The 24,953-nt window shown below is 46.2% G+C and overlaps 1 protein-coding gene across 2 annotated transcripts in view; it reads left to right on the forward strand.

Annotated features, from left to right (window-relative positions):
* Positions 1 to 575: 575 nt before the first annotated feature.
* Positions 576 to 24,953, forward strand: part of Plekhh1 (pleckstrin homology, MyTH4 and FERM domain containing H1) — a 57,450-nt gene continuing 33,072 nt past the window's right edge. Inside the window, exons 1-5 of one of the 2 annotated variants that reach the window (XM_048362053.1) lie at positions 576 to 617; positions 8,508 to 8,666; positions 16,953 to 17,018; positions 19,221 to 19,370; positions 23,529 to 23,612. In XM_048362053.1, the coding sequence (XP_048218010.1) occupies positions 8,541 to 8,666; positions 16,953 to 17,018; positions 19,221 to 19,370; positions 23,529 to 23,612 (426 nt within the window). In that variant the 5' untranslated portion in view covers positions 576 to 617; positions 8,508 to 8,540. Of the gene's footprint in view, positions 618 to 1,608; positions 1,624 to 8,507; positions 8,667 to 16,952; positions 17,019 to 19,220; positions 19,371 to 23,528; positions 23,613 to 24,953 lie in introns of those variants that run through there. The other variant, XM_048362054.1, reaches the window with a different exon arrangement.

Genomic DNA, 24,953 nt, shown 5'->3' on the forward strand with positions numbered 1-24,953 from the left:
GTTGCCCTCGGGGCTGGGCGCACCTGATACTTTGTGGTTTTTTTCTTTCTTTTCTTTTCTCCTCCGAGCTTCCCACGTTTGAAATTGCCAATGTCCAGGCGTTTGGTTCGCACAGGTGGCCAAAGGCAGCACCATCTTCGGGGGAGGGACTAATCCGGGAGGGGGTCCCCACCGCTCCCCGCGGCAGCCGGGGCGCCCTGAGCCTGGGGCCCCATCCACACCCGGCCCCGGGACCCCCCGCAGCCCTCCGGCCGGCTCGGGCCGGAGCCCCGCGGTGCGCCGAGGTGGGCGGCCGGGCCCGCTGAGGTCATTTCCTGCGCCTGGCCGCGCGCAGCCCGGGGAGCGGCGCCCGGCGCTCGGCCTTTCAGGAGCGGGCGGGAGCGGCGGGGCGGGGAGCCGGGCGGAGCGCGGCGGTGGAGCCAGTGCCGCCGGCGGGGCTCCGCTTTGTGCAGCCAGCCCGCGGGGTGGACCTCCGCTCCCCGCCCGCAGCGGCTCCCCGCCCCGCCCACCGCGACCCCTGTGGCCCGGGAACGGAGAACCAGCGGCCGCCCGGGACCGGGGCGAAAGCGGCGCGGGGCGCCCGGGGCGCAGCGGGGACGCCCCGAAGCTCGCGGAAGGTGAGCGGGAGAGGGCGTTCGGCGGGGCGGCCGGGAGGGCGAGCCCCCAACAGGTGCCGACCCACCTGGAAGTGGGCGATCGGGGCCAGCTGCGAGCCTCGGGGCGGGCTTGGGGAGCCGGGAGCCCCGGGCGCCCCGCACCGGGAGCCGGGACCAGCCTTCCCTGGGAGGACCTGCCCTCGGGGACCGGCTCGAGCCAGTCGCTCCCGGGAAGAGCCCTGGGGACGGGACGTACGTGCAGCTGCCACCTCGTCCCTGCTGCCCCCGCCCCCTCCCACTTTATCCTAGCTGATTTCTACTGAGTTTTCTGGATGTTTCTCTCAGGAGCCCTTATGGGGTCAGGCGCCACTTCTAGGGACGAGTCAGCCAAGCAGAAAAGAAAACAGGTTGGGCGCCCTGTGACTACAGTGGCTTTTGTGTCCGAGGAGCCCCCAGAGAGGACTCGATCCCCAAGGGCAGGGATGGCTCACCGGGCTACTGGGGTGGTTGTGGTGGGCCAGTGTGTGTGGCTACATTCCTATGTTGTTATTGTCTCCATATTACAAAGGAGGAAAGTACGACTCCGAAAAGTTGTGACTTGCCCAAGGTCATGGAGGCAGAGTGGACGAGGCTAGTCTCCAAAGTAAACCATCTGAATTCCGAATAGGGTTGGTCCGCGTCCATCGGTCAGGACAGGACCTGGATTATAAAGAAGTGCACCCTATGCATGATCCCAAACTTGTGGAACCTGACAATTTAGCTGAAATATATATATAATATGTATATATACACACATATATGTATATATATGCATATATATATATAGTATATATATGGGGTTCTCCTTCTGCCCTCTTCAGGAGTCACCAAATATGGGAAAGAAGTGTGTTCCTTCCATTTCATTCACTCAGTGTGCTATCCTCTTTATATTCTTCTTATCTTTACCCGGCTGTTTAATCTGTGTGCTGAACTCTGCCCTCCTTGGAGATTGGAAAATGCTTTATTCACTGGGACGTTAAGCTGCTAGGTTTCGATTGCTCATGCCTTGGGTGACTTCACTGCCTTGGGTGACTTCTGGGCAGGCTGGTTGCTCTGCCACTCTTCTGCGTTCTCTGCACAGGCACCACCTTGCCTTCTATCAAAAGCCAGTTCAAAACTGACCTCTGCTTTGGACAAAGAGGCTCAGTGCAGGTTGAAGTATGAATTAGGATAGCTTCAGGGGAGGTTACTTAAAAAAAAAAATCTGCACCACTTAACCCTACAAGTCTGTTTCTAGGGCTATCCTTCAGGTATACTCTTTTTTTTTTTTTTTTTGCCAGTCCTGGGCCTTGGACTCAGGGCCTGAGCACTGTCCCTGGCTTCTTTTTTGCTCAAGGCTAGTACTCTGCCACTTGAGCCACAGCGCCACTTCTGGCCATTTTCTATATATGTGGTGCTGGGGAATCTAACCCAGGGCTTCATGTTTACAAGGCAAGCACTCTTGCCACTAGGCCATATTCCCAGCCCTCAGGTATACTCTTACGTATATGAAATGAGGTATTTTCCTTAAATATTCATTGCAGCCTTAGCAAAAGGATGGAAATGGAAGCAACTCAGATATCATCATCCTTTTGTAAGATCACATAATAGCCACATAATAAAATATGTTAAGGCCCTTAAAAAGCTTGGAGGGAAAATGTGGCAAAGACAGATATTGATGTAGGAAGATCTTTAAGTTCTATCAAGTTCAGTTTGTGGTGTGTGTGTGTGAGTGTGTGTTATTGGAATGCTTGCATTCCATCTCTCAGAAAGGACCCCTCCCCCGCCCCCACAGCTATGGCTTTAATACAAGATAGAGGGCTGGGGATATGGCCTAGTGGCAAGAGAGCTTGCCTCGCATACATGAGGCCCTGGGTTCGATTCCCCAGCACCACATATACAGAAAATGGCCAGAAGTGGCGCTGTGGCTCAAGTGGCAGAGTGCTAGCCCTGAGCAAAAGGAAGCCAGGGACAGTGCTCAGGCCCTGAGTCCAAGGCCCAGGACTGGCAAAAAAAAAAAAAATAGAAAGGAGTTTTGCACCTTATATCCTTTTGTTCAATAGTCAAAAGTAAATAGATGTTTGTTTGTTTGGTGGTCATGGGGCTTGAACTCAGCCTAGGCACTGTCCCTGAGCTCTTCAGCTCAAGGCTAGTGCTCTACCACTTGAACCACAGGGCCATTTGCAATTTTCTGGTGATTAACTGGAGATAAGAGTCTCTTGGACTTTCTTGCCCCGGGCTGGCTTTGAACCACAATCCTCAGATCTCAGCCTCCTGAGTAGCTAGGATTACAGGCATTGAGCCACTGGCTCCCAACTAATAGATGTTATTTTTAAAATCACGTTTGCATCTTATCTTGGAGGTGGAGCTGATGGTGAGCAGACATCTGTGAGTCATATGTCCTCATATGTATAAGCACTAACTACTGCTTTGAGTATTTGTTGATGTAAAAGTAGTGGCCATTTATTACATTCTTATTAGGGACCAGGCTTTTGTAATATCTCTAATTTTCAAGGAAATCTATATGATGTCATCTGTGAACTAACTTGCTTCTCTTTCTTCCCTCTCTTCTTTTTTTTCCCTTTTTACAATTAAATTATTTATTTTGAGACAGGTCTTGTTATGTAGCATGGCTGAGCTCAAGTTTACTTTGTATCCCAGGCTTGTAGTCTTGATCCTACCTTACCCTCTCCAGTGCTGGGATTGCAGGTGTATACTACCCTACACTCTTTTCACCTCCCTCCCACCTCCCTTCTCTTCTCTTCCCTTCCTTTTCTCTTCCTCTCTTCTTCTTTGCCCCTTCCCCTCCAACTTTTCTTTCTTCCTTCCTTCCTTTTTTTTTTTTTTTTTTTTTTTTTACTGTGCTGAGGTTTGAACCCAGGGCCTCATGCATGCTACACAAGCATGAGCTTATATCATTAACTCTGAAAGGGCCATTTTTTTTTTTTTTTTTTTTGCCAGGCCTGGGCCTTGGACTCAGGGCCTGAGCACTGTCCCTGGCTTCCTTTTGCTCAGGCTAGCACTCTGCCACTTGAGCCACAGCGCCCCTTCTGACCATTTTCTGTATATGTGGTGCTGGGGAATTGAACCCAGGGCTTCATGTATATGAGGCAAGCACTCTTGCCACTAGGCCATATCCCCAGCCCGGGCCATTTTTGAAGGTAAAACAAAACACAACAAAAACAGTTAAATGTTGACAGTTTGTTTCATATGATTTAGCCTGATATTATTGCCTTCATTTTCCAGAGAAGTTACGTAAATCATTTGAGGAGGGCATAGGATTATTTAGTGCCTTAGCTGGGATTCAAGCCCAAGATGTTTGGTACCAGATCTTAAGCATGAATGCTGTTATTCTTTATTATTTTTATTGCTAAGAGATGCTGTACCTTGCTGTCCCGGTCACTTCTTTGGCATTTAGGTCCTCCAAGGCCTGAACCATGCCCACCTTTTCCTTTGTCTCTTTCAGTATCATCTGAACTATGGTGCTCACACCTGGTCAAGGTGGAATGCATGTCATCGGCTTGATTAGATGATGGTGCTGAGGTTGAAGGGAGATAAGTTGTACCCCTGTGTGTGCATATACACTCCTCCCAGCTCGAACCGCAGAAGGAATGCCCAGAGCTCTTTCTCTTTCCAACAATTAGCCAGGTGGTCAGTCTCCTTTTAGAAGAGCCAGAACTTCAGATGAGATGGTAGTGGGGCACCAGTGGCACCAGTGGCCCAAGCCTATAATCCCAGCTGAGATCTGAGGGCCATGATTCCAAGCCAGCCTAGGCAGGAAGACCCATGAGATTCTTTTTTCTTCTCTTTTCTTTTTTTTCCTGTCAGCTATGGGACTTGAACTCTGAGCCTACCACTTTGAGCCACAGTGCCACTTCTGGTTTTCTGGTGGTTAATTGGAGATAAGAGTCTCACAGACATAAAAAAGCCAGCAGTGTACCTGTGTCTAAAGTGATAGAGCACTAGCTTTGAGAAAAACATAAAACAACAACAACAAAAAAAAACCAACAAAAATACTCAGGGACAACACCCAAGTCCCAGTTCTAGCCCCAGGACTGGCATACACACACACACACACACACACACACACACACACACACACACACACACACAGAGAGAGAGAGAGATGAAGTGACAGCCCATCCCTAGCAAGTAGGCGTTACAGAGGTTCTCATTACATGGGTATAACAATGTGAGAGAACCAGAGAGTAAGAGACCCCATAACTTTGTTTTCTCCCCCCACCCTCCCATGCTGGGGATCAAACCTGGGGCCTGTTTCCGCTAAGGACTCTACCACTGGGCCACATCTCTAGCCTGCCCCATCTATTTTTGCCATTAATGATGTGCTTGTGTTAGGCAAGCTTGGCAGACTGAGAGATCTACCACCACAACTGAAGCCTCCATGGAAAGAGGACTCTTCTAGATGTTAGGGGATCAGGATTTTTGATTTAGCCCTGCTATGCTTTATCTCTAAGCAGATCTCTCTCTCTCTCTCTCTCTCTCTCTCTCTCTCTCTGTTTCACACACACACACACACACACACTGAGTTATCTCATCTGATTATTGTGAATTGACTGCTCTGTCCTCTCTCTAGAGGATAATGACACTTGTTGCAGTGCGTTAAAAAGTTAAGAGTCAGGCAGTCATTTGTGGTCATCCTTGCACATCATTTGGGGAGGAGCTAGTGCAAGGTCACAAAAGTAGATGAGGCTCCGTTTATTACCACCTTCCTTTAACTTAACATCCATGTTGCTACAACCACCTGCTTCTGCCGGAATTGCCTTGGGGCCTGAGGCTTGGCAGTGTGCACCTTGCTCCAGATCTGCTTCCAAACCTCTTAGCTCCCCTCACAAGCTGAGGCAAGCCTAGCACGAGCCTCAGCCTCCTGAGGAACTTGCCAAAATCCCTGAGGCAGAGGCAGGGAGAGGATTAGCCAGACCCCTGGGTAGCCCAGAACCATGACGTCACCAAGATGTGTATTGAAGAAAGTACTTCCTTACACCTGAAGTCTGGGTGTAAGCTCAAATACCAAATAACATTTCTGATATCAGAAGTAAAAATAATGTTTTATTTCCAAAGTCCTTGGAAGTTTAATAATTTGAGGTTTTGCTCTGTCCATGGGATCTCAATTAGTAAGAGGGAAATAAAAACAAAATTAATCAAACTCAAATGCACAAACATGTATTTCTTTTCTCCAGCCCTTGGATTTACTTGGGTGCTTTTATTGGTTAATTCTTAGTTTGGGTTAGGTTTCAAGACTTCTAAAATCCCAGGCACAGGTCTGCTACGTTTTCTGTTGAAGAGAGGAAAAGCTAAAGTTCTCCCAGAAGACAGAAAATCAAACATGAGGCCTCCCGGCCTTCTTAGAGGCCCTACAAGGTTCTGTTTTGTCTTTTCAGCTGTGATCTTGGCTCAGAGAAGGTCATGTTTTGTTTTAGTCTTTTGTCTTCCTTCCCGTTCCAGTTGGTCCCAGTCTTTTTGAGGTAGGGATGGCTGAGAAGTCACAATGCCTGCATTGTTCCCGATGATGGTTCTGGGCTGAGATCATGTACCCAGTTTTCTGAGGAGCCCAGAGCCGAAAGAATCAGACACTAGGCCCATCAGTGGTTTAATTGTTGGCCAGGTCTACTGACTATTTTTTAAAGGAAAAAACAAAACAAAACCAGGACATGCATTAAGTCTCTGTGCTTATTGCTTATGGTGACAGAGTATTTGAGCCCTGGATGCCTTAGAAAATATGAGAGGTAGGTTTACTTTAATGTTAAGTCTTCTTAAATATTTTATAATTTTTTTCTCATTTGTAACAATTTACTTCATTTTTTTTTGTGGAATTTGAATGCTTTCCTTTTTGTATATGAAGTTTGAGGTGCTAGGACTCAAACCCAGTATCACATATGTGCTAGGCAAAAAATCTCTCACCAAGCTATACCCTAGCCTAATAGTTTGACAATTATTAGTTGACACATATTTTCCCTCGCTTTACCATGGAGTAGGCAGCTCCCAGACATTTTATCATTTCACCTATATCTCATGTGTATTTCTAGCAGAGGGCATTAACATTTTTATCAGTCTAAGAATAGTAGCAATCATTAAGAATCATTCAGTACTAGAGAGACCATAGTTCCTAGTTTGGAGCAGGCCAAATTTAAGATTGTCGCCAAGAGCAATGAGTAACAATGCCTTGAGAAGATGTAGAAATCCTGTGTGGATGTGTCTCTGAGCCTTTCTCTCTCCCTCCTTCAGGCTCACTCTATGCCTCTCTTTCCTGTCTCAGTCAGCTTTTGACTTTTCTCATCCTTGATCCAGCTTTTCTTTAAAATATTCCTAGAAATCTGGGAGTATTTTAAACCTGGATAGATTCCCCTGGCTGGATGTATTATAGGTGCCTTTCTCCAGGGGTTGTGGCAAAATATCAGCAGTTAAGTTAAGCACTCATGGCTCAGGCCTGTAATCCTCGCTACTCAGGAGGCTGAGATCTGAGGATCATGGTTGGAAGCCAATTCAGGCAGGAAATTCTGTGACTTAATCTGCAATTAATTACCAAAAAGCTATAAGTGGAGCTGTGGCTCAAGTGGTACAGTACTAGCCTTGAGAGACAAAGCTAAGGCATGGTCATGCCCAGACTCTGAGTTCAAACCCTAGGACAAGTACAAAAAAATAAAATTATCTGGTTTGCATTAAAACCACCTTGCTTCGGAACAGATTCTCACCATCTCCCCTCGATTGGATGACAACTAGCAAGATCATAGTGAACTGAAAATTGTCAAGAAAATTCCAACCATTGTATTTGTACCATCTGTGTAGATGTAGTAGAATCAGAACCATATGAGAATCAGGATTCTGTATCCAGTTAGCTAGGTGATAACTGGATAAATGTGTACCTACTTAAAGTCTTACCTAAACACCACAATCTCCATTCCCACTGTCAGCTCTTTTCTTGCCTCACTTTATCCATATTTTGATTGGCCATTGTGACTATATTTTAACTTTATAAATAGAGTTTCCTAAGAGTTCCTTGAAAACTCAAAGATAGGACCTCTCTCCATTTGTATCTCCAGTGTCTACACAGTGCCATATAAATTGTTGAGTGAATAATTGAATGAAAAACAAATCCTACTTTTTCTCCTTCCTTCCTTCCTTCCTTCCTTCCTTCCTTCCTTCCTTCCTTCCTTCCTTCCTTCCTTCCTTCCCTCTTTCTTCCCTCCCTCCCTCCCTCCCTTCTGTTCTGGTACTGGAGCTTGAACTCAGAGCCTGGTGTCCTTGCTTAGCTTTTTGCTCAAGGCCAATGCTGTACCACTTGAGGCACAATTCCACTCCTGGCTTTTGGGTGGTTACTTGGAGTTAAGAGAGTCTCATGGGGGCTGGGGATATAGCCTAGTGGCAAGAGTGCCTGCCTCGGATACACGAGGCCCTAGGTTCGATTCCCCAGCACCACATATACAGAAAACGGCCAGAAGCCGCGCTGTGGCTCAAGTGGTAGAGTGCTAGCCTTGAGCGGGAAGAAGCCAGGGACAGTGCTCAGGCCCTGAGTCCAAGGCCCAGGACTGGCCAAAAAAAAAAAAAAAGAGAGTCTCATGGACCTTCTTTCCTGGGCTACCTTTGAACCTTGACCCTCAGATCTCAGCTCCCTGAGTGGCTATGAGTACAGGCATGAGCCCTACTTCTCAAATCTGCAAAGGAGACCAACTTCTGAGCTTATTCAGCCACTTACTCCAGGAATGGAACACACTGGGCTGAGGAAGGTGGAAGACCACCTGGGGAGAACAGTGACTTCCTCCTTCCCCCCACTGCTTTCTGTGCCCTTCTTTGGTCTCCTCTGCTTCCTGTTTTCTCCAAATAATGCCTCCACACACACTTATTTATCTTTTCCTCTCTCTGTATGCTGATTCTTAGAGCTTGCTGCAATATCCAGAAGTTGATTCCATCATGGCGGAAGTCAAGGTGGAGACCTTGGCCAGTGTAGACTGGCAGAAACGCTGCCTGACTCTGGAAACACAGCTCTTCCGGTTCCGCTTGCAGGCCAGCAAGATCAGGGAGCTGCTGGCTGACAAGGTGAGGGGCAAGGAGCCTTGGAGGCGTCAGCATCAGGCTGGAGTCAGGGAGGGAGAGTTGGGGAAAGTAAACGTCCAATGAGATAATTTACTGTATTTTCATGTGGAATGAAACACAGGGTAGAGTTCTTGGTTTTAAAAGCAAATTCTGAACAACTTACTAAGCTTTTATTTGGCATTTCTCTCTGTTCTGCCTCTTCATATGCCACACCAAAGAATGATGCCAATCTTGGTTCTATGTTACCATTTATGCTGTCACTTGAACTATACCCCCAGCCTTTTTTTTTTTTTTTTTTTTTTGCTTTGTTTTTATGCCATTCCTGCAGCTTAAACTCAGGGCCTGGGCTCTACCACTTGAGCCATAGCTCCACTCCTGGCTTTTTGGTGCTTAATTGGCGCTAATTGGAGCTAATGGCCTTCCTTGCCTGGTCTGGCTTCAAACCATGATCCTCAGATCGCAGCCCTCTGACTAACTAGGATTACAGACGTGAGTCACCAGCACCTGACCTGCTTGTTTTGCTTTTGAGATGAGTCTCACTAACTTTGCCTAGCCTCGCTTTAAACTACAGATCCTCCCACCTCCTGGCATTACAGGCATGGGCCACTCTACCCAGAAGTTCTGTTACCTCCTTTTTTTTTTTTTTTTTTTTTTGAGGGAGGGCAGTACTGGGATTTGATCTTATGACCCCAGGCTCACTACTTGAGCTGTGTCTCCAGCACCTCTTATACTTCTTTTTTTTTTTTTGCCAGTCCTGGGCCTTGGACTCAGGGCCTGAGCACTGTCCCTGGCTTCTTCCTGCTCAAGGCTAGCACTCTGCCACTTGAGCCACAGCGCCGCTTCTGGCCGTTTTCTATATATGTGGTGCTGGGGAATCGAACCTAGGGCCTCGTGTATCCGAGGCAGGCACTCTTGCCACTAGGCTATATCCCCAGCCCCCTTATACTTCTTGAGCCTCTTATGGCTCCAGGGTGCGCCACTTCTGGAATATTCTCATCATGGCACAGAGAAGAGTGGAAATCTCTACCCCACTCTCTTCCTTTATTCAGCATATGAGCTACAGAAAGTGCCTGGTTTCCTGGGAACAACACAGACTTTGGAACCAGACCTGCCTGGCTCGGAAGCTTCTTAGTTATGCAACCTTGGGGAATTCCCTTCACCTCCTGAGGCTGGGACACAAATGTATATCATTTCGAGTTATTTTGAGAATTATATCTGTTCACATGTGTAAAGGTCCTGATTCAAAATAGATCTTAGGTAGGGAATATTATCATTACAGGTTTGTCTGGATAGGTCTGGAAAAACAATCACCTTTTGTCATGTTTCAATGAGAAGATAGATTTAAATAGTTGATGCTTAGACATCTTAGAGCATAACCCATCTAGAGAGTGGAGAGTTGCACTTAAAGTATATTTTTGTGTGTGTGTGTGTGTGTATGTATGTACACACATGTGTGTATATGTTTATCTTGAGTAACTCAACTGCTCTAACAATTTTTTTTTGTGCCAGTCTTGGGGCTTGAACTCAGGGCCCGGGTGCTATCCCTGAGCTTCTTTTGCTCAAGGCTAGCAGTCTTACCACTTGAGCCACAGTGCCACTTCTGGCCTTTTCTATGTATTGGTACTGAGGAATTGAACCCAGGGCTTCATGCATGCACTAAGCCACATTCCTAGCCCCGCACAATTTTTTAAAACATTTTCTAGGTACTTGTACAAAGGAGTTGCCATTCAACAAAGCAATTTATGAATATAATGAATCTTGATGGATGCCACCCCTTTCATCATTTTCACCCATCCCTCCCAATCCCACCCCTTCCCTCAATTTTCTTTTTTCTGTTGATCATCTGGCTTAACTCAGGGCCTGGGTAGTGTCCCTGAGTCTCTTTGAGCTCAAGGGTAGTACTCTACCACTTGAACTACAGTGCCACTTCTGGGGTTTTTGAGTGGTTAACTAAAGATAAGAGACTTACAGGGACTTTTCTGTCCAGGCTGGCTTCAAGCTACGATCCTCAGATCTCAGCCTTCTGAGTAGCTAGGATTACAGGAGTAAGCCACCAGCATCCAGCTCAATACATTGAATATACATTGAATTTTATGAGTGTATTCTTATCCCCAGCTCACTATCATTTTGGTTATATTATTTTTCCCAGTTAATTTTTTTCTCTCAGTACAAAGGTAAAACTCAGCTCCTTTCCAGTTCATGTGTTCATTAGTAAAGTCTGTTTTATTGACAGTTGCCCAACCTCAAAATCAGGAAGGCAAGTTAGTGGCTGTTTATAACTGGGGCAAGGCAGTGGACTAGCCTGGACTAGAACTCTTGCCCCCGGGTCTATTGGCATTGTTCTCTCAATTTGGACAGTGCAGGGTCCCGTGCCTTATACCACCAGTGACAAAGGAAGAATTTGTCAGGGAAAGGGCCACTGTTGTCGAAGTATGCTCACAATCACCTGGCATGCTGCTTGTTCAAGTGTGTGTGTGTGTTCCTGGGCCACTCCAGTCCTTTTGATCCAAATCTCCAGGGTGCTGCAAATAACTGGGTGCTGTTAATCATAACAAGCTCCAGAGAATGATTTTGTACACTATAAAGTTTGAGCACAATACTGTAGCTATGATATTGGGGGGAGGCATGTGAAGGAAGGAAAGGATGGGAGGAATCCACTTAGCTAGGTGGTTTGAAACATACATGAAGGTAGAGACTTCTTTTTCTAGTCAAATGGACAAAATAACCTGAATTACATTTAAAATTTCCTTCTAAATGAAGAGATGAGTGTTGAAAAAAAGCTGGAGGATTTTTCAGGGGCAAAAATGAAGAGGGAAAAATGAAACTAATGCTACACTGGCAGGCAGCTGAAGGAGGGAGGGCTGTGCCCGTCTTCTTTTAATAATACAAGGTATAAAGTTGGAGCTTTTATAGAGATAACATTGGGCTGATTGGAGATCTGAACTGAAGCTACCGCTTCTGTATGTAGGCAGGACTATTAGAGAGCTCACCCTAAGTAAAAGGTAGATAAGGGCTGAGCATGCGTGGTGTTGCATACTTGTGGTTCCCAGCTACTGTTGTAGGAAAGAAGCCAAAATAATGGCTTTATCAGATGGACATTTCTTTCTTTCTATGATAAGGTTTCCTATCTCAGCAGTCCAGCTCTAGGGTGATGGTCTCCGTGTCTGAAGATGATTCACCCTGATAACCACATTCCCATTTTTCCCCTTGAAGTCCATACCCAGAAGTAGCATATATTCCTTCTGTTCAGTTCTCACTGGCCTGATTTCAGTTGCATGGTACACTCAGCTTCAAAGGAAGTTGGGAAATGTCATCTTTATTCTAAACAATTGTGTTCTGTGCTATGGGGTGCTCTGTTTATGAGCAAGAAGAAGAGAACACATTGCAGGGAACAGCCAGCTGTCATAAGTCTAAACTAATGAAAATCAAGGTTGTTGTGTTTTTTAAGTATGTAGTGAGACTGTCTTAAAACCAATCTTTTACAAGAAAACATAAAAAATATACATAAAGTACAATTAAGTTCATGTAACTATTTTTCAGTGTGGGATAGAATCTAGAGCTTTACACATGCTAGCAAGTTCTGTCTCACTGATTAGCCTGTTTCTAGTGGTTGTTTTTTAAGACCTGCAAAACAGCATTTCCTGTTGTTTAGAAGTATCTGTTATTTCTTATTCCAGCTCCACAATTGTGTATTTTGCAATTTGTGAATGAGTGTATGATTTCAAGTGAACCAAAGATCTCCTGCTAGAGCAAATTTAAAAATCGTTGTCTTTAAGGGGCTGAAGATATTCAACTGGTAGAGCAAACACAAGGTCCCCAGTTCAGACTTCAGTACCACCACTAAAAAGATGAAAAGAAAACCATTGTCTCTGACTCCAACAGTTCCAACCACTTAGAACTCAGCACACTTAGATGCTCATGGGAAACTTGGGCAAGAGAGCTTCTTGAGAGGAAAACTTGGGAGGACATACTGAAGCCACTTAGTGGAAGGAGGAAATGTAAGCCTAGTGTGATCGGTAAACCGATTCTTCCAGAGAGTTTGTGGATTGGATTTTCATGTGCCATGTGAGATTTGGGCGTGAGAGACAGTATACCATGTGTCTAACAGCAGGGACTCTAGAACTCTTTCATCTGAGTTTGAATCCTAGTTCTAACTCTTTTTTTGTAAGGGTTTGAAATCAAGTGCCCCATGCTTTCTTAGTTTGCTTGCTCTGCTGGGTGCCCTTAACACTGGAGCCACATCTCCAACCTGGCCTTTTCTGCCTCTTATTTTGGAGATCGAGTATTGTGGGCTTTTCTGCCTGAGCTGGCTTTCAACTTTGATCCATTGGATTTCAACTCTTTACAGTAGCTAAGGTCTCAGGTATGAGTCACCAGCACCCATCTCTGGCTCTGGATCTTATTAGCTGTGTGACCTTGAGCAGGTTACCTTGCCTGTCTGCTTCAGTATCTCTCTTTCACTTTTTTAAAATTGTTATTATAAAGGTGAAGTACAGAGAAGTTAGAGTTACATAAGTCAGGTAAAGCATATACTTCTTTTCTTTTTTTTTTTTTTGTCAGTTGTGGGGCTTGAACTCAGGGCCTGGGCCTGGGTACTGTCCCTGATCTCTTTTGCTCAAGGCTAGTGATCTGCCACTTTGAGCCACAGGGCCACTTCTGATTTTCTGGTGGTTAATTGGAGATAAGAATCCCACAGACTTTCCTGCCATGGCTAGCTTTGAACCATGATCCTTCTATCTCAGTGTAGCTATGATTACAGGTGGAAGCCACCAGTTACAGGTTTGAGTACCAACTAGGGTACATTTCTCTTTGAACAATTTCATCCCTTCCTTTACTCTTTCCGGCTTTTCCCTCCCATCACCACCCTGCTTCAGTTTCTTTTTTCTTTCTCTTTTTTTCTTTTGCTGGTCCTGGAGCTTGAACTCAGACCCTGAGTATGGTGGCTGAGCCTCTTTGTGATCAAGGCTAGCAGTTTACCACTTGAGCCCCCACACCACTTCCAGCTTTTTCTAAGTAGTTTAGAAGAGTCTTGCGGGCTTTTCTGCATGGGCTGGCTTTAAACAGTGACCCTCAGATCTCAGCTTCCTGAGTAGGTAGGGTTATAAGCGTGTACCACCAGCACCCAGCCTGCTTCAGTTTCTTGATCTCTGTAATAGAGATAATAATGGCATCTGCTTTTGTTAGGAAATTTTCTGTTGCCGGGCTTGCTCTACTTCCCCTCCACTTGGGGGTCCTGGGGCTTGTCTGCCCCTTCCTGTGTGGTCCTTAATCGCTCTCATGTGGGAGCTATAACCACAGGTAGCCTTGGTAGCGTGTGGTCCCAGGGTGCCCCAAACCCGCCAAGGAAGACACGGGTGTGTGGGGTCCCCGGAGAAGCCTCAGGGGTGTTCTGGTTTATTCAAGGGAGGGGCCAACAGTTTATACCCCCAGAGGTGCGCAGGAGAGGGGCTACTGGATCTTAACGATTGGCTAAAGGGCTGTCCTTCAGGTGATGGCACAGAACTTCCTCTATAGGCGGAGACCACAGCCCCCCAAGGACCGGGCCTCTGGGGTCCCGCCATTACACACGTGGCTGAACTGAGAGGCGGTTGAAGCCGGGAAGGTGGGAGGGGCCACCCTCCGTACTGCCCCAGGGCTGGGGGAAGGGCAGCGCCCCAGGACCGCTCCCATCGCCCTTCCCCCCTCAAGGCCAAGCCGAATCCCCAACATTCTGTGAGTTAATACTCTTTAAAAACTGACATACAGCACATGGCCCTGTTCAGCTGTAAGTGTAGGCTACCTGCCCATGGCACTATGTAGGTCTTTTTTTTTGGTCAGGACTTGAACTTGGCCTGGGCCCTGTCCCTGAGCTCTTCAGCTCAAGGCTAGCATTCTTGTGCCACAGCTCCATTTCCAGTTTTCTGGTGGTTAACTGGAGATAAGAGTGTCTTAGACTTTTCTGCCCCAACTGGCTTTGAACTGAGGTCCTCAGATCTCAGCCTCCTAAGTAGCTAGGATTATAGGTATGAGCCAAAGGCACCCGGTTCTATGTAGGTCTCATAAGACAGCACTTAAGTTGACAGCCTCTAGCTTAAAGCCATTCTTTCTGTATGTATGTGAGTCTTAAGTGCAGTGATAGGAAATTGACCATCAAAAGTAGGAAACTGAAGAGAAGGTGAAAGGAGGTTTTGGTACAAATCATGCTGGGCCACATGAATGTCACGCTGTCCTGCTAAACTGGTCTCCCTTGTCTTGAGGGCAACTTTCATATCAGGAAACACCAGTGGACAACTTTTTGTCTACACTGCTGTTCTGGGTCATGTACATGTACGCCACATGGACACCTTGTATACCCTTAACAACCCTAGGAGGTGAGGGCTGTTGTTTCTCTAACAGAAGAGGTTCAGGAATTTGTGCAAAGTCACACTGTGGAGGAATCAGGAGAGAGCCATTCTGTTTTTTTTTTTTTTTTTTGTCTTTTCTTTTTTGGTACTAGGGATCGAACCCAGGACGTTGCACTTGCTAGGCAAGCGCTTTGCCACTGAGCTACATCCCAGTCTGAGAGAGCCATTCTGTCCAGTGGGTGCCAGGCAGTGGTAGGAATGTTGACTCCACTGAGCTACCTCGCCAGCTCTTAGGGCTTTGAGACAGCCTCCTGCTTTGTGGCTTAGGCTGACGTCAAATTTGTGATGCTCTACTTTGATTGCTAGGATTACAGGTATGGATTCCCATGCATGGCTTGACTCCGCTTTGCAAAGGAACATTTGAGACCCAGGATGATGAGGTTCTTAGCCCTGACCGCTGCTTGGCCCAGCAGGGTTGAACCGGGTGCAGGAGACCGCCCCTTGCTCTTGTTGATATGAGGCTGGTGTCTCACAGCTTCACCTGTAACAAGGAGCCACACACAGGGAGGTGGCATACCAGACTGATGCCAAGGGCGTTTCATCAGGTGGCTGCAGCCAGTTCTGGGACAGCATATGAGTCTCAACTTGCAACAGGGTGAAAGAGGATTGTCAGCTGCCTGAACCTGACACCTCTTTGGCTGGCACGACATCCCAGACCCACACACTAACAGGACAGCTAAGGACATAGTCCTTAGGGAACTTTCTGAGAAGAGGAACAGAACACAAGAAAGGTATAGACTACCTGTAGTGCCAGTTCCCAGAGTTGCATGAATGGCTCTTTAAGCACGTGTGGAGAAGAAAGGTCTACTAGAGTAAGAAAAGCAGATTAAAAGTTGAGCCAGGCTTACATACAATCCCCCATGAGTCTCCATGTATGTGAACATCAGTCCCTTGGCTTGGGTTAGCTTCCAGAATTACCTAGCTCCTTAGATCTGACTGACGTGCTTCCTCGGGCAGCGAGATAGATTTGATTTTGTTTCCTTTTCTGTTTGATTGTGGTGATAGAGATGTGTGGTGCCAGGGATACAAACATGCAAGGCAAATGTTGTACCCTAGCCCCAAGACAGGGTTCGTTTGTTTGTTTTTTTGGTCTGTTGTAAGGTTGAACTCAGGGCCTGGCACTGTCCCTGAGCTCTTTTGCTCAAAGCTAGTGCTCCACTTCCAGTTTTCTGGTGGTTAATTGGAGATATTAGTCTCATGGACTTCTCCTGCCTGGGCTAGCATTGAACTGCAACCCTCAGATCTCAGCCTCCTGAGTAGCTGGATTATAGCAATGAGCCATCAGTGCCAGGCTCAGGGTTTGTTTGTTTTGTTTTAATGTAGCAGTAAGGGATGGTTTAATAGCAGAGAATGTACTGAGCATTCTCAAGATCGTAGGTTCATTTTGATTCTGTTTCTTTAAATTAAATCAGATGATATGAATGTCATGTGTCCCCAGACAGGGAGATATTCTATTTGGATGATAGAAGGCAGGCTTGTGTGTGAGCAAGGTCCATGTGGGCATGTGGGAGAGCAGTGGCATGGTCTTGCCTGTGACTCAGAGCACAGAGGCATGCGACCTTTGGGAGAGGTGACCAAAAGCAAGATTAAGGTAAGGTTGCTCAGGAAGAAGGCAGGTGACTCTTGCTTTCCCTCTCTGCCATCCTACAAAAGGACAGAAGACCTGGACTTTCATTTGGCCGCATCAAAGACAGCAGCACAGTAGTGATGGCTCTTTACTTGCATCATAAACCTAGGATCAAGTTGCTGAGAATTACCATGAGAATCTTTTGCCCTGGGACCCTGGAGCCACTGTGTTGAGCAGTAGAATCCTGCCATGTCTGACTGACCCTTTGGTCAATGACCCTGATGTTGTAGACGCAGTTGGGTCATGGTACCTACATCTTTATTTCCCTCTCTGGCTGAGCAGATGCAGGAGCTGGAGCAGAGGCTGTTGGAGGCGGAGCAGAGAGCAGAAAATGCAGAGACCCAGGTAACAGGGAGTCTGGGGGTGGGAGATTGACAAGTGGGGGGTGGGGAGGTGGTGGAGGATGACCTGATCTTCCTCATGGGCATGCGGGTATGCTTATTGCTATGATGAGCTCCTTATAGAGACCAGAAAAATCCATACATTGTGTATAGGGCCTGAAAAGATGAAGGTACAAAGAACTGTCTGTGGCAATAAAGGCATATTTAGGTAGGCTTGGTTTAGCGAAAGGGTGTATTAGTACAAGTGGGCCATGCTATACTACAGGAACAAATTAAGTCTGCAGCCCCAGTGATATATAACACTTAGTTCCATGCATGGTACTCATCCGTTGCAGGGTTCAACAGTGAGTCTGCTTCCACAGTCATTCAGCAGTCCATGATGAAGAAGACTCTCCTATCTTTTAGTTAGAACCTTTAGGACAGATGGCCTTACTAGTTGCCATGGCAGCTAAGTTTTTGTTTTCCTTTCACTAGCTTTTAAATACTTCATCCCAATCTAGCAAATTCAAGGTCAGCCTGGGCTACATAGTGATATGAGACCTTGTCTCAAAAATAAGCAAGGACTGTTGTAGGGAGCAGGGCTGACTTCATTTGATTAGAGAAACATGGTAGGAAATGTTGGGCAGAGTAGATTAGGTCAACCTGACCCCAACATTCTGCTACTGTAAATGGCTTGCTTAACTTGTTTGTTGCTTGCTCTAGCCCCTGCATCAAGCCCCTACATCTGTGCTACGCTTTTACCTTTATAAACCCCAATTTGAGGACTGCTGGGGGTCATAGTGTGAGCACCCAAGTCTGCACCATGTCCCAGGCCAGTCAACCCGCTTTTCACAGTCACAGTGTTAGCTCCCGAGTCTGCACTGTGTCCCTCAGTCAGTTTGCTTTATGCTTCCCTAATAAACCCATTTTTTTTCTTGAGACTGTCTCTGTGTGGTGGACTCTTGGAGGGACGGGGAATTCCCTCCCTCAAACCCTGTAACAGGACATGGCGCAGTGGCTCAAAATAGTAGAACACTAGCCTTGAGCAAAAGAGCTCAAATTCAAGTCCCACAACTGACAAAAAATAAAATAAAATATTAAATTGCCAGGCACTGGTGGCTCATGCCTATAATCTTAACTACTGAGACTAGCTGAGATCTGAGGATCACAGTCCAAAGCCAGCCCAGTCTGTGGCTCTATATCTGCAATTAATCATCAGAAAACCAGAAGTGGCACTGGAGCTGAAAATGGTAGAGCACTAGCCTTGATGATGATATTAATGGGATGCTAGGGTGTCACAAAGGAATGATTAAATGGTCTTGGAAGGAACTCAACAAGGCAAAGCTTACTTCTACAGAAGGGTGCACCATTAGACAAAAATCTGGCAAGCAAGCACACAGAGCAGGCAGGCTGTTATCTTTTTATCCCTGATAAAAAGAGGGGCAGGCCCTGCCCCTCTGCTTGGATTGACAGAGCTCAGGTTCACAATCTGCCCATAATTGGCTAGTTTGAGGAAGATGGGATGTATCCAATGAACAGTTTTTAAATAATTATAAAGTGACCATTAAAAGGCTTTGAGATAAGAGTAACTGTACTTAAGCAATCTCAAACTCACACCCTGTACTACTTGAATCATCTGAGGTGTGTCTTAATTCCTCTTCAAAACATACTCACACCCTCTTCTGCTTTGTTGAACAATCTCAGGTGTGTCTTAATTCCTCTTCTCTTTTGGAACAACCAGTTAAGACAAAACCTTACATTTCAAAAACTCTTCCTTATCAGAAAGCATTTCCTCTTTCTCTTTCTTTACTTGCTGATAATTGTCTTAGAATAATCAACAAGCGCTAATCCAGCAGGCCAAAGCAGGAACTTTTAAGCAATCCACTTTGATAGAAAAGATGGCTTTTCTCACATTTTTATTAGTAATTATAATGATTAGTAGTTGACTTATAATTATTATTTGGTGATACTGAGGTTTGAACTCAGTCTTGTTCTTCCTGGGCAAGTGCTCTTGAGTTCTGCCTCCAGCCCAGAATAGCCCAAAGGAGTTATTGTGTTTTCAATTCCTTCTTTTGCCCATATAAATGCTTACTTCATTAATTAGTCCAGATTACCCTGAGTTATGCCTGTGCCTGGAAGGGTTAGTGTGGAGCTTCTGGGGCATCCCACCGCTGTTGTTGACCACTGCACATACCTCATGAGTGATGTGAGACCTCGTACTTTTCAGGTGGGTGTGATGGAAGAGAAGGTGAAACTGTCCAATCTAAAGAATGTGGACTCCCCAGGCAGCCTGCACTGCAAGTACCAAGAATTGCTGAAAGCTATGCAAGGCAAAGACGAGCTCATCCACCAGCTGGAGGCACAGCTGGAGAAACAGGTGGGGGTTAATGTGTACAACAGAGTACTAGTTCCCTTTCAGCATTGTGCCAGTTGACCCCAGCTTCTCAAGCCCCTCTGCTTGAGCCCTGAAGTGATGGGGAACTCACTGCCACCTGAGCCTGTTCTTCTGTATGGTGTCTTGATTAGTGGTAAGCCTTTTTCCCCCTCACATCTGTTCACTAGAAGCCAGACAAGGGCTACAAGGGTAAGGGACCTTGGAGGCTGGCTGATCTGGGTCTGATTCCTACCTTTATCTCTTTTCTGGCTGGGCACATTGTTTAAGTGGTGGTTATCATTTCACACATCTGTACAATGGGGGTTATGAAAACCTATTGATTTTGGGAGGGAGATTTACTAGATAATCTGCATGTGGTTGATGCTTTTCTTTTCTTTTCTGTTTTTGGCCAATCCTGGGGCTTGAACTTGGGGCCTGGGCACTGTCCCTGAGGTTCTTTTGCTCAAGGGTAGCACTCTACCACTTGAGCCACAGCACCACTTCCTGCTTATTTTGTTTATGTGGTTCTGAGGAATTGAACCCAGGGCTTCATACATGGTAGGCAAGCCCTCCACTAAGCCACATTCCCATCCCATGGAGGTGGCCCCACAGACGGCCTTTACAGATAGGGCTTCAAGGTCTCCCAGGCCTTTTCGGCTTGGGAGTCTGAAATGCCCAGTCCAGTATTTTGGAGTGTGAATCTCAGAACCCTGAAGGGTGGACCGCTCCGCTGACTTTGAGTTTGCCCCATTCCTTATCAGGGATACTCTTGCCTCTGGGACCAGCTTGCTCGGCTCGCCAGTAGAGTTTCTAAGCCTACGCTTTTCAAGCCCCATGTTGGGCGCCAGGTGTTGGGGTCCTGGGCCCCCAGTGCTTCTCATGGCCAGCAGGAGAAGCGGGGAGTGTACCCTGTGGAACGAGCCAAGATGAGGGAGAATCACGAAACCGCCCACCCCTAGCCCCCTTTACATTTAAGACGGGACACTCAGACGATTCCAGGGAAATGTCACGCAGTTATCCAATTTTATTAAGAAAGAACCGCATTTATAAAAGCTGAATGGTGCCAGGAAGAGGAGGGATGTAGCGTACCTAGCTAGGTGCTGTGATTGGCTGCCTGGGCTGTCCACCAGGTTCCGGACCCAGAAGGCAGGCGGGGCTAACAGGGCTGGGAAGGAAGGCGGGCTAGCTAGAACCGCCTCTTAAAGCTGCAAGGCATCTGGGGCGGGCATGCCCCACAGTGCACTTTCCAGTGCATTCTTGCAGATGGGCCCACTCGGGCAGCCCCACAGACGGCCTTTACAGACACAGACACAGAAACAGATTGGTTGACCAAGCTCAGACATACACACCTACACCTCCGGAGGTTTCTTTTCTTCACCTGGGCGTCTTCCCCCCCAAAAGAAGGTGGTTAAGGACTCTTCCCAGCCCATGCACCAAATGTAATGGGGTCCGAGGGTGGGGGATCCCCCATCCCTCCAAGAGTCCACCACTCAGAGACAGTCTCAAGCAAAAAGATGGATTTATTGGGGAAGTAAAAAGTATACTGACCGGCCAGGGTCAAGGCCCAGACTTGGAAGCTGGGACCATGACCTGTAAGAAGCAGGCTGACCAGCCAGGGCCGCAGCCCAGACTTGGGAGCTGGGACTGTGCACTCTGGGCCACGCTTGGGGTTGGGTTATAAAGGCAAATACCACGTGGTCAAGCTTGCCACACGCAGGTGGCCAATGAGGTTACAACACTTACAGAGCATGCCAGGTCACACACAGGTGGCCAATGGAGTTACAGTCTGTCTCGTAGTAACTGTTTGAACCAACCTATCACTTTAGTTAGGCTTGGTGCATGGATTTGGCTGGGCTCACATTTTGCAGGCAGATATGCCTACTCATGGGAGGTCACAGGTTTAACCTTGAATGTTTCACTACTCAGGTGGTCAACAGTTTACACAATCTTATCACAGCCAAGGGGAACTTCCCTGGATAGGACAGGGGAGATCTTAGTGAAGATAGAGTCAGCTTCTGCTCTCTTTAGCAAATCTGAGATGGAGTCAATCTGACATCCCTCAACAGCCAATGATGGCGCTGGCCAGATCTGACCTCCATATTACAGATGCTTTGTAAGGAGAACTTTTCTCTCTGTGTGCTGGCCTTGTGCCCTGCCAGCCTGTGCTTTGTGATATTTGGTTATAGTGTGATCAGAGCAGCAAGCCTGGAAGGTCTACCTTGGTCAGCTGCTTGGCCAAAGTTTCTTAATGAGCCTGAACAGGCAGAGATGAATGTTGCCCCCTCCTGGTAATGGAAACATGTACTCCTGAGTGTATCAGAGCCTAGGAAAAGCCACTGTCCAGCATTTTAACTTGCTTCTAAGAGAATTTCTGGAACGTTCCCAGCTTGAGAGTCTAGCTTCTACTATAGAGCTGGCTGGTGCCTATGCCTTAGGCATACACTGTTCACTCTCATTTCTTCTTCAGAATAGCTCAGCAAAGCGGATGCCAGAGGCCTCCAGAGGAGTTAGCTTTTTTGACTAGTGTCTCACAGCAAATAAGCATCATGTGTAGGATTGAAGCCTCTACTTCATTTTATCCCAGGCCGCTCTCATGGGATTGCACACTAGGCAATTGCTTTATCATTGAGCTACACTTCCAGCCTTTGTATTAATTGTTTTTGTTAAATATGTGCCAATTTGTTTGTTTGTTTTGACTGTAAAGATAGTACCTGCTTACAGTAAAAATAAGCCAGAAGAGTCTAAAAGAAGATTTCCCCGCTATCTCCTGTGCTTCATTTCCACCCCTCACTGCTAATGTTTGCTGAACATCAAAGCACAGCATTTTAGTTTGATTTTGTTTTCGTGAACCCATGGGCTCGTTGCAGTTTTGAACTGTCTATTTTATGTTTCTCAGATAATATTACAGCATAGGATTGCTGAGCAGCAATTGTTAGTTCAATGGTATACATTTAAAATCTTGGCAAATTCCCCTGTCCATTCCCCCAAAGGCATTGCCATTTGTATGAGGGGACTCACTCCCAACAGTTGGTAATTTGGGGTAATATCAAACTTGGAAGTTGTTAGGCTATTAGAGGAAAGTGATGTCTGGTTTATATCTGTATGTTTAAAATTATGATTGAGGTGGTTCAGCTTTTCATGGGCTTGCTTTCCCTGTGGATTGTTTATTCATATCCTTTGCCTATGTTTAGCAGTTGCTCATTTGAAATATCCATTTACATGTGTGTCATTTGCATTGTAAATTCTTCTCCATTTGGAGGGTGAGGAGTGCTTCTGTTTGAACTCTGGAGACCTTATGCTTAAGTAAGACAAGTGCCTTAATCTTGAATCACACTCCAGCCTTGGTTTGTGTGTTTTTTGCTGGTCCTGGAGTTTGAACTCAGGGCCGAGGTGCTATCCCTAAGCCTCTTTGTGCTCAAGGCTAGCTTGCTACCACTTGAACCACAGCTCCACTTCTGGTTTTTGAGAGGTTAATTGGAGATGAGTCTCACAGGGAGTTTTATGTCCAGACTGGCTTTGAACTGAGATCCTCAGGTCTCAGCCTTCTTAGTAGCTAGGATTATAGATATGTCAGCTCTAGTCTTTTTTCTTTTGTTTTGAAATAGGAGTTTCCTTTGTTGCCTAGACTGGTCTTGGGCTTAAGTGACCCTCCCCTCTCAGCCTCCTGTGCAGCTGAAACTACAGACATAGACCACCATGTCCAGCTTCCAGTTGGTTTTAAATTTTTTGTTTGAGGAATTCTTTTGTGTGTGTGTCATATAGTAATTTATAGTGATGATATAAATTACCTTTTCTTTCATGTTTTTTGGGGGAATTTGCTCTGGAATACCCTTTTCACTGAACAGTGTTTTGTTTGTTTCTTTTAAGTTTTTTGTTTTGTTTTAATTTCTTGACACAGAATCTGGCTTGTGTAGCTCAGGCTTGTCTTGAACTCAGCTCCTCCTGCCCTCGTCTCCTGAGGGCTAGGATTACAGATGTGCGCCACCGTCACACCTGGCAATAATAATAATTAGTAAATATTGTTTAATTCATAACAGGATTTTCCCCATGGGTCCACTCACATCCAGTCATTTGATGTTCTTTCTCCTGGCTTCCCACCTCTTAATTATTCACTCTTCTAGTGACTGCTGTAATTAACTGAAGGCCTTCTCTTTCTTGCAGAAGCAGATGAGGGCTGAGGAAGCAAAAATTGTTCAAGAGAAAGCTGCAAAGATCAAGGAGTGGGTGACATTAAAGTTAGCAGAGGTGGGCCAAAGCTTCATCCTGGGGGTCCAGGCCTGGGGGTGTTGCTTAGGTTACCCCTGTCCCCAGAGTTTCCTGCCTTCTGTACTGGGGTTTTACTGGCCTTCACTTTGTTACTATTTGTTCTTCACTGACACCCCTGGCTTTACTTTCTCCTTCCTTTCATCTTGGTCATTTTTCTTGAGCTCCAGGCTAACTCTATAAAATATACATAAACTCTACCATTGCAACTATTGTTATTTTCCCTACCTGGGCTGGCTTTGAACTGTGATCCTCAAATTGTAGCCTCTTGAGTAGCTAGGACTGCAGGCATGAGCCACTAACTAGTACCCAGCCTGCAAACTATTTTTTAAGTGTACAGTTCCGTAAGTGGTGCTAGATGCATGCACAGTGTAATATAACTATCATGTTACTATTTCCATAGTTTCTCATCATCCCAAAAGAAACTGTATCTACCCAATGCTGATGAATCATTCCACCCTCCATGCCAGTTCTAGGTAGCCCCTGCTCCCCCTTTCCTCTCCATCTATGTATTTATGTGTTTTATCACTGCTACAGCTATATTTAAGGAGCTCAGGACCAGAAGTGACATTGTGCCTAGCAAACAATTAAAAGCCAGCCTCTTTGTAACTAAAGGTGAGGGACTTGTGGTTTGGGAAAGGTTGAACATGCATCTCCTACTCTGTCCTTCTGAGTTCACACCTACAGGAGGGCATTGGCTCGTTTTTCCTTTCCTCCCCTTCTTTAATTACATAGCTCAGGTCACTCACTAGATTACTAGTTCTTAGGGATAGAATTAACAATTTACCTCCATTTTCCTACAGACCCATTGGGCCCTTGCTGAAAGATGCTCAGTAAAATTGTTCCATTAGCTGGCTGCCAGTTGACTCATGCCTGTAATCCTAACTACTCAGGAGGCTAAGACCTGAGGATCGTGATTCAAAGCCAGCCAGGGCAGGAAAGTTCCTGAGACTTTTATCTGCAGTTAACTACCAAAAAGCCAGAAGTGGAGCTATGAGTCAAGTGGTAGAGCACAATCCTGAAGCATAAGAGCTCAGGGACAGCACCCAGGCCCAGAGTTCAAGCCCCATGACCAACAAAAAAAAAAAAAAAAAATTTTTTTTTTTTTGTCTGTTAGGCTTGTTTTGACTTAGATATCTAAACATGTAGGGACAGGTTACTTTAAACCTTTTTGTTGTTTGTTTGTTTTTAATGCCAATCCTGGATCTTGAAATCAGAGCCCAGGCACTGTCCTTGAGCTTTTTTGCTCAAAGCTAGTGCTCTACCACTTGAGCCACACCTCCACTTCCAGCTTTTCTTTTTTTTTTTTTTTGCCTGTCCTGG

Source organism: Perognathus longimembris, chromosome 14 (assembly GCF_023159225.1).
Source record: "Perognathus longimembris pacificus isolate PPM17 chromosome 14, ASM2315922v1, whole genome shotgun sequence".
NCBI lineage: Eukaryota > Metazoa > Chordata > Mammalia > Rodentia > Heteromyidae > Perognathus > Perognathus longimembris.